The sequence below is a fragment of the Panthera leo genome, chromosome C1 (genome assembly GCF_018350215.1).
Source record: "Panthera leo isolate Ple1 chromosome C1, P.leo_Ple1_pat1.1, whole genome shotgun sequence".
NCBI lineage: Eukaryota > Metazoa > Chordata > Mammalia > Carnivora > Felidae > Panthera > Panthera leo.
In genome coordinates, this window is record NC_056686.1 from 43,392,893 (window position 1) to 43,406,094 (window position 13,202).

The window sequence follows — 13,202 nt, forward strand, 5'->3', positions numbered from 1 at the left end:
ACCCTCACTTCTCCAAACAGCATGTGCATCATCTGAGAGCTGTTTAGAACTGGGGTCTCACTCCAGCCCTACCAAACCAGAACCTGCATCTTAACAAGAGTCTCAGGAGATTCAAAAGCACATTCAGTTTGGAAAGCCTTGTCCTACTCCATGCTTTTGTGCCGCTCTTTTTTATACACGGGTCGTGCGGATTTCCTCCCTGGTGTGTTGCTTTTTCCTATCTGTTGTTCATTTTTCTATGGGCGGTGTGTCATTTTCTTACTGATTTATGGATTTCTTTATGCTGGATTTGAGTAAACTGTTACATGGGTTATACATCTCTCTCCAGACTATAGCTTGTCACTTACTTAGAGTGACTTCTGCTGGCTCTCTCTGCCTTTTTTTGTTTTTTAAGATTTTTTGGAAGTTTATTTACTTTGAGACAGAGAGTGGGCAAGCAGGGGAGAGGGGAGAGAGAGAGAGAGAGAGAGAGAGAATCCCAAGCAGGTTCCACACTGCCAGCACAGAGCCCGACAGGGGGCTCAAACCCATGAACTGTGAGATCATGACCTGAGTGGAAATCAAGTGTTGGATGCTCAACCACTCAGCTGACTGAGCCACCCAGGCGCCCCATCCTTCTGCCTTTCTAAATCCACCTTTTGTGCCCAGATCCGGGTAAAAACCTCACTTGATAAAGATTTGACTCTCCCTCCTCCCTGGATTTACCTTTCCCTATATACCTTACCCTGTGGGGTTCTGTCTTAGCCCAGCTGTGGCTAGGAGAGACCCCCTAGATGTGAGATCAGCAAACCTCAGCTTGTCAGACACACCGGGGTTTTCATCCCAACTCTGTCAGATTAGTACTAACTCATTTAAGGTGGCAAGTCACAGCCTCTTGCAATCTTTCCTCATCTGAAGGATGGAGATAAGGACACTTACCTCAAAGGGCTACGTGTATTATGAAGTAAGAGCCCCTATGTGAAAAGAGCTCCGCTCCCTGCAATATTGTTTCTGGAGGCCTTGGTTTGTTTACAATCACAGAGAGATCCGCTAGGACTGCTTCTCAGTCCAGTGCCCAACACTGAGTTGGAGAATGCTAATGGGTGCCACTATTACATGGACCCGGGAACCGGAGAGATCTCCTTCCAGACCCCCCTAGAGTGAGGCCTGGTCCCTGCCTCGGCATTTATCACTCCTCCCCTATAAGTTGGGGAGCGCTGGCTGGCCGTCTCTCCTCTCCGAGACTGTCGACGCCAAGGCTAGAATGGGAATAGCGGGTCCCAGCCTGCTTTCCTAGAAGAATGTTGTAAGCACCCATTTAACGTGATAGTGAGACTGCTCTGAAGGGCTTGGCAGAAGTGACAAACGCCATTGTGATAGATCTAAGCAGACACTTCTCCAAGATAGCATTGTAATATAGTTTAATGCAGATGATCCTCACGTTATTGAAGTTGACATACTTAAGCATTGTGATTCAACAGATGTGGGCTCCAGCAATGACTGCCTGATGGTACATCTTGAGGTAACATTATCGAGCTTTTGTGGAAACCTCTCATGTCTAATCAGTCGCTGTTTTCTTTCTGCCCAAGCCTTCAATTATTGCTGTTCCAATGTTGCAGAACAATTCAAGTATAAAAAGCACACAGGAAACAGTAAAAAAACAAAAACAAACAAAAAAACCCAAATAATTTAGAATTGAAGAAGCAAACAAAAATATTTTGCTCCTAAAATGACAAAGTAAAACTGTAGGTGAACTGGAATTTCAATAAAATCTTATAAAAAATGACAAAAGTTAGACATCCTTTAAACCAAGGATTCAGCAAACTTGAATGGGAAAAAAATTAAATCTTTATTTTCACTAACTTCTAACTGAAATCTATCATTTCCTTCAGTTATGAAATACAGGCAACAATCGACAGTATATGAGAAGTACCTGTGACTTTGTCACCAATAGAAATCACAGACATTTAGAGATCATATTACAGTTGCTGCAGATATTTCAAAATAATAATTCGCAATCACTTTGAAATTACAGAGGTTTTAGAACCACCACTAGACCTTAATTTATGTGTTAATAAAGAAATAGCTATATACACAACCACAACATTTCAAAAGTCTCTTAAGAACTATATTTTAACATCATTAGTGTCCTTTGCAGTCCTTCATATTTAGTTTTATGCATTTGAAAACATTGTTCTAAGGAGCCCACAGTCTTCACCAGATCGCCAAGAAGGCCCACGGCCTGAACAGGGTTAAGAACGCCTGCTCTAAACAAGTCATCAACATCACAGGAAGAGAGCACTTAATTTGAAATGTATGGAGCTGACTTCAACAATCACAACTTTCAGAAAAGGTATATACACTGCACCTCCCAGTATAATTATCACAAGGAGTCAGAAAATGCACATTCATCGTACAATCTAGCTTCTCACGGAAGTCTGCATTTCCCACTATTTCAATCTCCATTACTGTACATACCTCCACCCCCAGACTCTAGAACAAGTGGTCAAGGAAAGAAAGATAAAAAAAGGTAACTCAAATGTTGATGATACTCAAATGTAAACATGACACCCTTAGCAACTGGAAAGCTTGTGGGAGGGGCTCAGGAGCACACTGGGTTGGAAGAGACTGGGTTGGCAAACCTAGAATTTGAGGATGGTGAGAATTTGACCTAGCATTGCAGTTTAAAAATGTAGCCCAACGTAAGTCTGGTAAGAAGCTTGGGCTTCATGGAACAGCCTTCCCAGTTGGCTTGGTAACACTTAGCTTGTGACCAGGACCCAGACACCGGTCCTAGGGTTTACCATCCAAACAGTAATGTGGAGGGGCAGAGAGACTTAGAGATAAGGACTCAAAAATATATGTGAAGTAAAATTAAACAGGATTATTGGGCATTAAAAAAAAAAGAACTCTGGGAAAGGAATGGAATTTCCCATTTTGGTGTGGCTGAATAAGTACATAATTTAATAGATTCTAGAGGTTACTACAGAACCGCTATTGTTGGCTTCTGAACTTGCCCCTCTGGTCTATCCTCAACGTTGCTGTCAAGTGAATCTGTTCTAAAACGCTATAACTTGCTTCAAACCTTCCTATGGCTTTCTGTCATGCTCAGGATCAAGTCTGGGTTTAAGAAGGTCCTTTATTATTTTGCCCGCCCAGCACCATCTATCGTTATGGTTTTGCGTACTCTGTCTCAACCCACCGACCAATTTGCAGTCCTCACATGTCTAGGTCTTTGTGCGCACTGCTCCCACTGCTTGGGATACTTCTTTGTCTGGCTTTCCTTTCTCCTCCAGGTTTAAGCTTGGATACGACTTCCTCCCACAAATTAAGGTTAGGGGTCTTCCCATAGTACTTCTATGCTTATCTGCTCATAGCCCTTATCACATTAATAGTCATCTCCTTCCCCAGACTTTGAGCAACCAGTCTTGTTTGTTGCTAAAGTCCTATCACCTGGCATAGGGCCTGACACTCAGGCTCTCAAGTGGTTGTTGGATGGTTACACTGTGAACCGGGAACAGGATCCCTGCACAAAATCACTCACTGCCATGGTGTGTGTGTGTGTGTGGCGGGGGTGGGGGTGGGGGTTGGGACTCAGATGAGACTGTTTTATAGATTGCTCCAAAAGTGAGGGGGACTGGTTAATTTTATCAGAAAAGGTCTAGAAACCTTTAGGTCAAGATTCCCAATATATGCCCTAAGATACACAACAGCTCATAAAAATCCTAACAGAGCTATTTTATATATTACAAAAATCATAATGGAAATGGCACATATATCTGAGATAAAGCCAGACCAATAACAAAGGATAAAGTTGTTTGCTTTTGGTTAGACTATCAGCTCAGAGTAAAACAGGTTTCACATGATGATCGAAAGCTCAGGTCGGCTGATAATGTATCATAGGAATTTCTGAGACAGGATTGATAGGCCAGATAATCTGGCCATTTCTAATTTCCTGGGGAAAAAAGTGTATCCTAAACAAAAGATGTCCATAAAGTTTTGTGAAAAGATTGGGATTCTTGGGGCTTACATTCTTCATTATAGGGAATACTAGTCTCTGTAACTGCCTGAGTTAGTATGTGTCTTAGACCAGGGACCTGATCCAAGATCTTTGGAGTGTGGGGAGTTTGAGTCATAGACTCAAGGGTCTTGATAATTTGTCCAGGGCCAAGACAAGATTCTCAAGAAGATGCTGTGTGGTAGGAAAGAAGGTGCTGCCTGTCTCATGGCAACAAGTGAAGATGGGCTCATCCAACAAGGGCTAAACTTTATTGATTTATTTTTTAAGTTTATTTATTTTGAGAGAGAGAGGGAGGGCCAGAGAGAAAGGGAGAGAGAGAGAATCCCATGCAGGCTCCGCACCCGACAGCATGGAGCCCAACGCGGGGCTTGAACCCATGAACCCGTGAGATCATGATCTGAGCCGAAATCAAGAGTTGGAGGCTTAACCAACTGAGACACCCCGATGCCCCAAAAGGGCTAACTTTAAAAGAAGGAAAAAAAAAAAAAAAAAAAGGAACTGGTTTCGTTGCTTCTTTTGGAATTTCAAGTCAAACATTTTTATGTTGTGTGTATTTTGTTGGGGGGGGGAGGAGTTTTTTTTTTAAGCTAAACTCTTTCCGAAAATGTCTTTTTGGTTTCATACTAAAATAAAAAGTCAGAACACAAATATTTGCATGCCTACTAAATAGCAGGAATGATTGGGTATTTCCACATATATGGAAATATCTCATACACAAGAGGGGATAGTTTGTCTAAACTTGGATCGATACTTTCTAGAGGAGAGTGTCTCCGGGGTACCTCATTCGAGAAGCAAAGAGAATTAAGACCAAGAGAAGGTGGGAGAATCTAGGACAACTATCCAGTTGCTCCGTCTTATCTACGCATTCCTTTGTAGTGTTTTATAAGGAAGGCCCTCCCTAACAGTGGGTTCTCAGGCTACTATAAATTTGCATCATCTGGTGTACTTCCCTCGCAGCATGCTTCACTGGATGCATCACAATAAAACCTGTGCCTGACTAAGGAACATTAAGTATGTACCACGGGTGGGAAAGTAAGACCACTGTGTGTGTTTTTAGATAACTCCAATCTATTCCTCAGGTTTTTCAACTGTTTTCTACAAAAAATAAGAAAGAGACAATGACTGCTCGACAACTGCTTAATAATTCCTTCCTTCTACCCGTTCTGGATGTGTTCGCATACTTTCAAACCCTCTGTCTTTCAAATCTAGACAAACTATTTTAAAAAATAAAACCCATCATTTTATGACCAAAGTGTCACTTGATTAGTTAACCCTATTTTCTTCTGACTCAGAGAAAGCTGATGACTCGGCTGGAAGGTAAGCGTGTGACTCACTCTGCAGAGTGCTGGCACGCAACGCCCTATGAGTAGGGAAAGTAGTGGTCTGCAAAGTTCTTTAACATTCCATGGTATAATGACACAGAATCACGTTCGGACTGTGGTGTACTATGTCGCCTAATGTCACTCTTCTTTTTAAATCTGAATTATTGTAGGTTAAAGGAATGATGATAACAACAGTCTCTGACAAGTGAAATCTATACTTAATTCTGCATCCCAAAGAGTCTAATTCTTACCATCAACATGAAAGGTTTTCTCTGAAACTTATACTTGATATGCTTTCTAACACAGAAAAATCGTTTTTTGGAACTACTCATCCAGCAAAAACTCTATAGCCTATACAAAATAACATAAAATGAACTTCTGAGAGAGTCATTTTTGCTTCAGTTTGTTCTCTGATCATCATATTATATAGCGACAGACATAGAACATTTCATAATTCTTTTCTAGGTTGGGTTGGGGTGAAAGGGGAAGATCTGGAAAATCAAGAGTATATTAACTCAAATTTTGGCACATAATTATTCAAATAAAATTTTAATGACTTCAGTCAACACAACTGAAAATGTAGTGTCATAAAGGGCATTTCCTGCTAAATTTCAAAATACAGCTTGTGGGCCATTTCTGAGCAGAAGCATCAAATCCTACCGAGTATTCAGTTTATTAACTAAGACGACAGATACTATCATGGTAGGAGGAGGGGAAGAGCAATGATCAACTTACACAATTTGGCTAAGAAAAAAAAACAAACAAAACAATGTAAATAATAAAATAGCTACAGATATTAGTAAAATAAAAATGCAATCTCAAATATCTGTCTCTTAAATTACTAGAAAAGAAATTACAGATAAAGTTACAGCAAATACAGTCTTCACAGATCTGGGTAACTTTATTTGCAGTTTATAGTGATTTTTAAGCCCTATATCCAATGAAACCATTTTTAAAAGCTCTATGAGGAAGGGAAATGTAGATGTCTATTACCCTTTACTTTAAAAAAGAAAAAAAAAAAGCTTAAATTTCTGAATGAGCAAGATTCACTTTTGCAGGTAGAGGCCCTGCTTCTTCATGGTCTTCAGCTTTAGATCTAACAACCACCAGAGAGGAAGCTGGATATCTGTTTAGCTTTTGTTCGTTCACAAATTCCAAGTCACCATAGATACTCAGCTTCTGCAAAAGAAAATCAATGCGTATTACAATAGTTAAGAACCTCTCTGAGTACATCCTCAAATAGTAATTTAATCTACAGGTATTTGGTAAAACAGAAACAAAAACTCTACCGACGTCCTCAAGAATGAAGAATGCTTTTACTCAATGTTACTGATAAGCGATTCAGCTCCCAATGGATGGCCAAAGAAAATTTTTCCACAGGTCCCAGCTTAAAATACATAGAGGTATAGCAACTGAGTATCAAGAAAAATTGCTCAGGTTTCAGTGGAATTAGTGTGGTCAAACCAAGAGCACTGATTCTGGATATTTGATATGTCAGGCGATCGATTCCTTTAAGATCTTAGTTCTCTGAATGAGATGTGGGGTAAGTTTTAACTTGACACATTGAAAAAGGATATTTTTAAAAAGCTATGAGTAGAATAAAGGATATACATGAAACACTTTAACATCGATACAAAGGTCTTCAGAAATATATAAAAAGCTCCTCAAATTGTTACTATCATATTCAAGAAGATATTGCCAACAAAAGAATGAAAGCATAAAACAGAATCAATGTAAATATCATAAAACTCACTGGAGTATAATGGCAACATTAATATCTTTTCAGAGTAGGCCTATTTAGACTAGGTCTATCTCCTAAAGGCAGAAAAGCAAAGTGAGAAGTTTTTACTAAATAATGGGTAGTTTTGTTAAGTCATACAGCAACAAACCTCTGAATCTATCAGTTAAAAATTGAAGTGCTGGGGCGCCTGGGTGGCTCAGTCGGTTAAGCGGCCGACTTTGGCTCGGGTCATGATCTCACAGTCCGTGAGTTCGAGCCCTGCATCGGGCTCTGTGCTGACAGCTCAGAGCCTGGAGCCTGTTTCAGATTCTGTGTCTCCCTCTCTCTGACCCTCCACGTTCATGCTCTGTCTCTCCCCATCTCAAAAATAAATAAAACGTTAAAAAAAAAAAAAAATTGAAGTGCTGATGCTATTGACAGGGAAATTGACTACATTATAAAGCAAAACCACCTAGAAGTACTTGATGTTGGAAAGGTACTTTTACTTTTTATTTATTTTCTTTTATAAAATTTTTTAATGTTTTTATTTTTATACTTGAAGGAGAGAGAGAGACAGAGAGTGAGCGGGGGAGAGGCAGAGAGAGAGGGACACACAAATCTGAAGCAGGCTCCAGGCTTCAAGCTGTCAGCACAGAGCCCGATGCAGGGCTTGAACTCACGAACCGTGAGATCATGACTTGAGCCGAAGTCAGACGCTTAACCGACTGAGCCACCCAGGCACCCCAGAAAGGTACTTTTAAAAGATGCTGAATAAAGAGCACTTTCATGAGGTTAAGTATCTATGAATACTACTACATGCTATAACATGGATGAGCCCTGGAAACATTATGGTAGGTGAAAGAGGTCATTCATAAGAGACCACATTTTGGGTGTCTATGGCTCAGGGTGGTGGTGGTAGTGGTGGTGCTTGGGAGGCAGTGGGGAGAGACTACTAGTAAGTAGGACGTTTCTTTCTGGGGTGATGAAAATGTTCTACAAGAGATCGTCACGATGGTTGTTTACTTGAACGTGTTTCAGATGTAGCCTGCTGCCTATGGTTGCAAGGCAACAACTATTCTACAACAAGGAGGCAGCCCAGTACCTTACACTTTTCCAGTAAGGGAGTATCTTCCAGACAAATTCAGTGGTTGATGGACTGGACATAAATCTGATATGCTGTGGCCTCCCCTTAAACCCCAGAACTAACAGGCGCTAATTTGCTCTGGGGCACGGTGAGAGAGATACTTTCACGACCCTAACGGCATTTAGACCTTGAAGCAGTGACCAGGACCAGTTTCAGTGATCTCAAACATCCACGTGGAAGAAGCTACCTAGAACAGGGTAAAAGTGTAAAATGTGTGCAGAGAAATGAATGGGAGTATATGGACACTCTGTAACCAGTAGGTATACTGATTTTGTGACTACTCTGAACTCTCAAATTCCAATTAAATATGCGTGTACAACAGAGCTTTTCAAAAGTGTTAACTTGGTAAGTTTACCATCCAAGTATCCTTTATGAAAAACAACTACTTAAGAAAGTACTCCAGCAAAATAAAAGAATTCAAGAAAGCAAAACACACCGAATACGAGAAACAGTAGCAGTTGAGATGACTTAGAAAATGAGAAGAAGGCTAGAACAAAACAATAAAAGGTTCCATTAAGCAAAGATATTTGGAAGATTCTCTTGGGAAAATTTTAAGTAATTCAGGTTTACATTTGCTTTTATGTGACTCTAATCACCACTGTATTTGGTTCTATTTTGCATATTTACATAATCATATTGTAAATGCTATCTACTGGATTTTAATGTTTTTAATATTTTTTAAAAGTTTTTATTTATTTATTTTGAGAGATACAGAGAGAGTATGATCAGGGGAGTGGCAGAGAGAGAGAGGAAGAAAGGAGAATCCCAAGCAGGCTCCATGCTGTCAGCACAGAGTCTGACGAAAACTCACAAACTGTGAGATCATGACCTGAGCTGAAATCAAGAGCTGGAAGCTTAACCGACTGAGCCACCCAGGCACCCTATTTTTATTTTTGAGAGAGAGCGAGAGAGAGCGAGAGCACACATGTAGGGGTGGGGGGTGGGTGGGCGGAGGGGCAGAGAGAGAGGGGGACAGAGGATCTGAAGCAGGCTGTGCACTGACAGAGAGCCTGATGTGGGGTCTACTGAACCATGAGATCATGACCTAAGCCAAAATCGAACACTTACCGACTGAGCCACCCAGGCGCCCCTGGATTTTAATTTTTCAAACTAATCTATTAGAAAAGCACAGAGGGATATATAAATAATTAATATTTACATTTTATTGTCAAGGGTCATAATAACTAATGAAAACTGAGAGAGAGACTACGGGAAGAAAGGAGAAGGTAAGGAAGTATGAGGAGTTCAAGTAGATCACTAGAAGTGTACAAAATTCACATTACAAAAACAAGAGCATGGAGAGACAAGGTGAGGTGGGACAGAGTATAAGTGAACCAAGTTCCTCATTCTTCAGTAGGAAGACCTTAGATGATGTCTGAAGTTGATAAAACAAAAAATGGAAGATAAAATAGAAGATCAAAGACAAAAATAAAAACGGAAGATAAAATTAAAAAGTGGCAGCTACTTGGAAAAATTGTTAAACTATTAACTGGTTTATCTGAGAAGTGAAGAAAAGGAAGACAATTTAATTCACATGCATTAGTACTTCTACAAGTTAAAAAGTAAATTAATAAACATGTATTTGGGTTTTAGGCCTCGTTCTGCCACTAACCAGTTATGGGATCGTGGATAAGTTACTTAAATCTCTCAAACTCAGTTTCTTAACAGAATTTGCATTTAAAAGCTGTGGCATTTACACTGTTTTCTGATTTTCTGACTCTAATCAGACTTAATACTTCAGAACAGCACGGCTTTTGGTCTTTTTTAAGTTAAAAAAATAATGCTTATTACAGTTTTTTATTTTTAAATTTATTTACTTTTAGGGAGAACACAAGCAGGGGAGGGGCAGAGAGACAGGAAGAATCCCAAGCAGGCTCTGTGCTGACTGTGCAGAGCCTGACTTAAGGCTTGAATTCAGGAAACTACAAGATCATGACCTGAGCTGAAATCAAGAGTCTGATGCTTAACTGACTAAACCACCCAGGTGCCCCCTTATTACAGTTTAAGACATATTTACTCTACTTCCCAGGTCTTGGAAGCCTTTATCATTCCATCTTGATCATAATATTCTCAATTGTATCTCTAGTGCCTTGAACAGAGCTTGGCACATATCAAGTTACTCATAAATGTATGTGATATACTAACATGAATGTTATTAGGAGTCTTCTAAAAGCCTTTCTTCTTTGTAGAAAACTGCATCTTATTTTGCAGTTAGAATTCTGAACAAAATAAACAAAACCCCCCACAACATACATCCAAACCTAATGTCAAATGTGGGAAGAAATAGGGTTTGAGGCCCTTGGATACTGCCTTAGAAAGACAGGAGAGGAAAAAAACCCACTAGGTATCAGCAGAGGGAACGAGGTAGCCCAGAGCCACTCAGGGCTACTAGGAGAGCCATGGGGACACTATGCTGAGGGCACAACTTCTGCAAGCAGAAACTCCTCATCTACTTTTTTTTTTTAAATTTTTTTTTAACGTTTATTTTTGAGACAGAGAGAGACAGAGCATGAACGGGGGAGGGTCAGAGAGAGAGGGAGACACAGAATCTGAAACAGGCTCCAGGCTCTGAGCAGTCAGCACAGAGCCTGACGTGGGGCTCGAACTCACGGACCGCAAGATCATGACCTGAGCCGAAGTCGGGACGCTTAACCAACTGAGCCACCCAGGCGCCCCCTCATCTACTTCTTCCATGCGGGAGGCATCCTCGTCACCCTCAAGGGGAGGCTCTCATCAGGAAGAGCAGCACTGGGTTCCTGTGCTGCCACTTCATGTGTATCAATGCCCGGGCCTAGTTTGACCATGAGGTAGAGACAGCTGGAGTGGGCCTGGGGATCCTCAAGTGGCAGGCCAGAAGACAGGAGTGGAGTTTCAAATACCAGCGCCACCAGATCCTTGACAACCGTATCATTCTTATGTGCCTCTGCCTTTTGGTGCAGTGTCTGCACAACGGGGTGGTCAGTGTTAAGCTCCAGGCGCTTTCTGGCCATCCTATTGCCCATTGTAGAGTTATCCCAAAGTGCCTGGGATATGATCTGTTCCGCGTTAGCTAAGTGCATTAGTCATAATGCAGCAGGGTGAAGACGTAAGCCTACTGGAAACTGTCACCTTCTTATCCAAGATTTCTTTCATGAGTTTGCAGAGGTTCTCAAACTTGGCCTTACTCTCCTCCATTTTCTTCTTCTCCTCTTCATTCTCAGGTAGCTCACGCCCTCCTTGGTAACTGAGACCAGACTTTTCACATCAAACTCCTTGAGCTGCTACGTGCAGTATAGTCAGTAGGCTCAGTCATCTACCTTGAAGCCCTGCTTCCACATTTGCTCCACAAGAGCAGAGTTGACAACCTGCTCTTTGTTCTCACCAGTGATGTAACAGATGGACTTCTGGGTCTCCTTCATGTGAGAGACATATTTTGACAGAGAACTCACCCCATCTCTAGACTGGGAGGTGTGACAGTGCAGCAGCTCGGAAAGGAGTTGCCAATTAGTCAAGTCTCGAAGAATTCCAAGTTTTAACTTTTTAGAGATTGGCTCATACAATTTCTTATAATTCTCCTTGTCTTCTGCCAGCTCAGAGAAGAACTCAAGGCACTTATTGACAATGCTTTTGCAAATGACCTTCGAGATTTTGCTTTGCTGCATTCTCAGGAGATGCTGAGGGGCAGGTACTCAGAGGCAACCACAACCATGGATGAAGTTGAGATACTCCCATAGCAACTCATCACAGCTGTTCATAATGAACAGATGGCAGATGGAGAATTTGTTATTTTTCTTTTTACTCTTGCTTTCGGAGGTCAAAAGGGGCCCAACAGGGGATGAACAGCAATGCTCTGAATTCCAATTCATCTTCTAGAGGTAAGTGCTTGATTACCAAGCGGTCTTCCCAGTCATTGGTAAGGCTCTTGTAGAACTCTGCATATTCCTCCTGGGTGGTATCATCAGGTTTATGGTCCAAATGGGCTTAGTCTTGTTCAGTTCTTCCTGACAAATATATTTCTCCTTAGTCTTGTTTTCTTTTTGTTGTCCTTCCTGCTATCATCCTCCTCATCTGAGCCTACATCTCCAGTCTTTGGCTTCCCCTCATTATCCTTATCTTCTTTCTCACCTTTCTCTTCCTCTGCCTCATTATCAATGATTTCTCTCTCTTGTTCCTTCTCCAAATAAAGGGTGATAACATAACCTATGAACTGTGAGTGCTTCTTCACCACTTCTTTGACCTGACTCTCCGAAGTACTGTGTCCGGTCTTAAGGTAGAGGATCACTTCGGTAGCCTAGCCAATGGGCTCACCATGGTCTGCATGTACAGTGAAGGAGACTCCAGCAGAAGATTCCCAAGCATACTGCTCATCATCATTGTGCTTTGTGATCACAACCACTTTCTCTGCTACCAGGGAGGCAGAATAAAAGCCAACACCAAACTGTCCAATCATGGCGATGTCTGCACCAGCCTAAAGAGCCTCCGTAAATGCTTTAGTACCTGACTTGGCAATGGTTCCCAAATTACTTATGAGGTCAGCTTTGGTTATGCCAACCTGTGTCCACCAGAGTCAGCGTTATGTTCCTTGGGACTGGGATGTCAATTTTCAACTTTTTAGCACTGTCCAACTTGGAAGGGCCTGTCAGGCTCTCATAGTGAATCTGGTTCAAAGCATCAGAAGCATTACTGATCAACTCCCAAAGAAAAACTTCCTTTTTGGAATAAAAAGTATTGATGACAAGAAATAAGAATCAGGCAATTTCTGCCTGGAAGGCAAAAGTCTCCATCTTCTCCACTCCATGGTATACTACCTCAGGCACCATAAAGGAGAAAAGCTACACGCACTACAGACCAGAGCGGGCAGGGACTGTGTCTGGCTCACACTCTGCAACAAGGCTGCATAGGAGTTGCTCAAGAGAGATAAAACCCTTTCTAACTGACGGCATGAAATCAGAGTATTACGATCTTGAAAAATAAGAAAAAAGGAAGCACACAGATGGGAACACTGAACAGCACCTATATCACCATCTGTTGCAACAG

At 41.3% G+C, this 13,202-nt stretch overlaps 1 protein-coding gene and 1 pseudogene across 6 annotated transcripts in view; both read right to left on the minus strand.

Moving 5' to 3' along the window:
• Positions 1 to 5,855: 5,855 nt before the first annotated feature.
• Positions 5,856 to 13,202, minus strand: part of TMEM59 (transmembrane protein 59) — a 28,767-nt gene continuing 21,420 nt past the window's right edge. For all 6 annotated transcript variants that reach the window (XM_042951482.1, XM_042951481.1, XM_042951477.1 and 3 more), the window contains one exon: positions 5,856 to 6,501. In XM_042951482.1, the coding sequence (XP_042807416.1) occupies positions 6,346 to 6,501 (156 nt within the window). In that variant the 3' untranslated portion in view covers positions 5,856 to 6,345. The remainder of the gene's footprint in view (positions 6,502 to 13,202) is intronic.
• On the minus strand, positions 10,804 to 13,063 carry LOC122227167 (annotated as a pseudogene).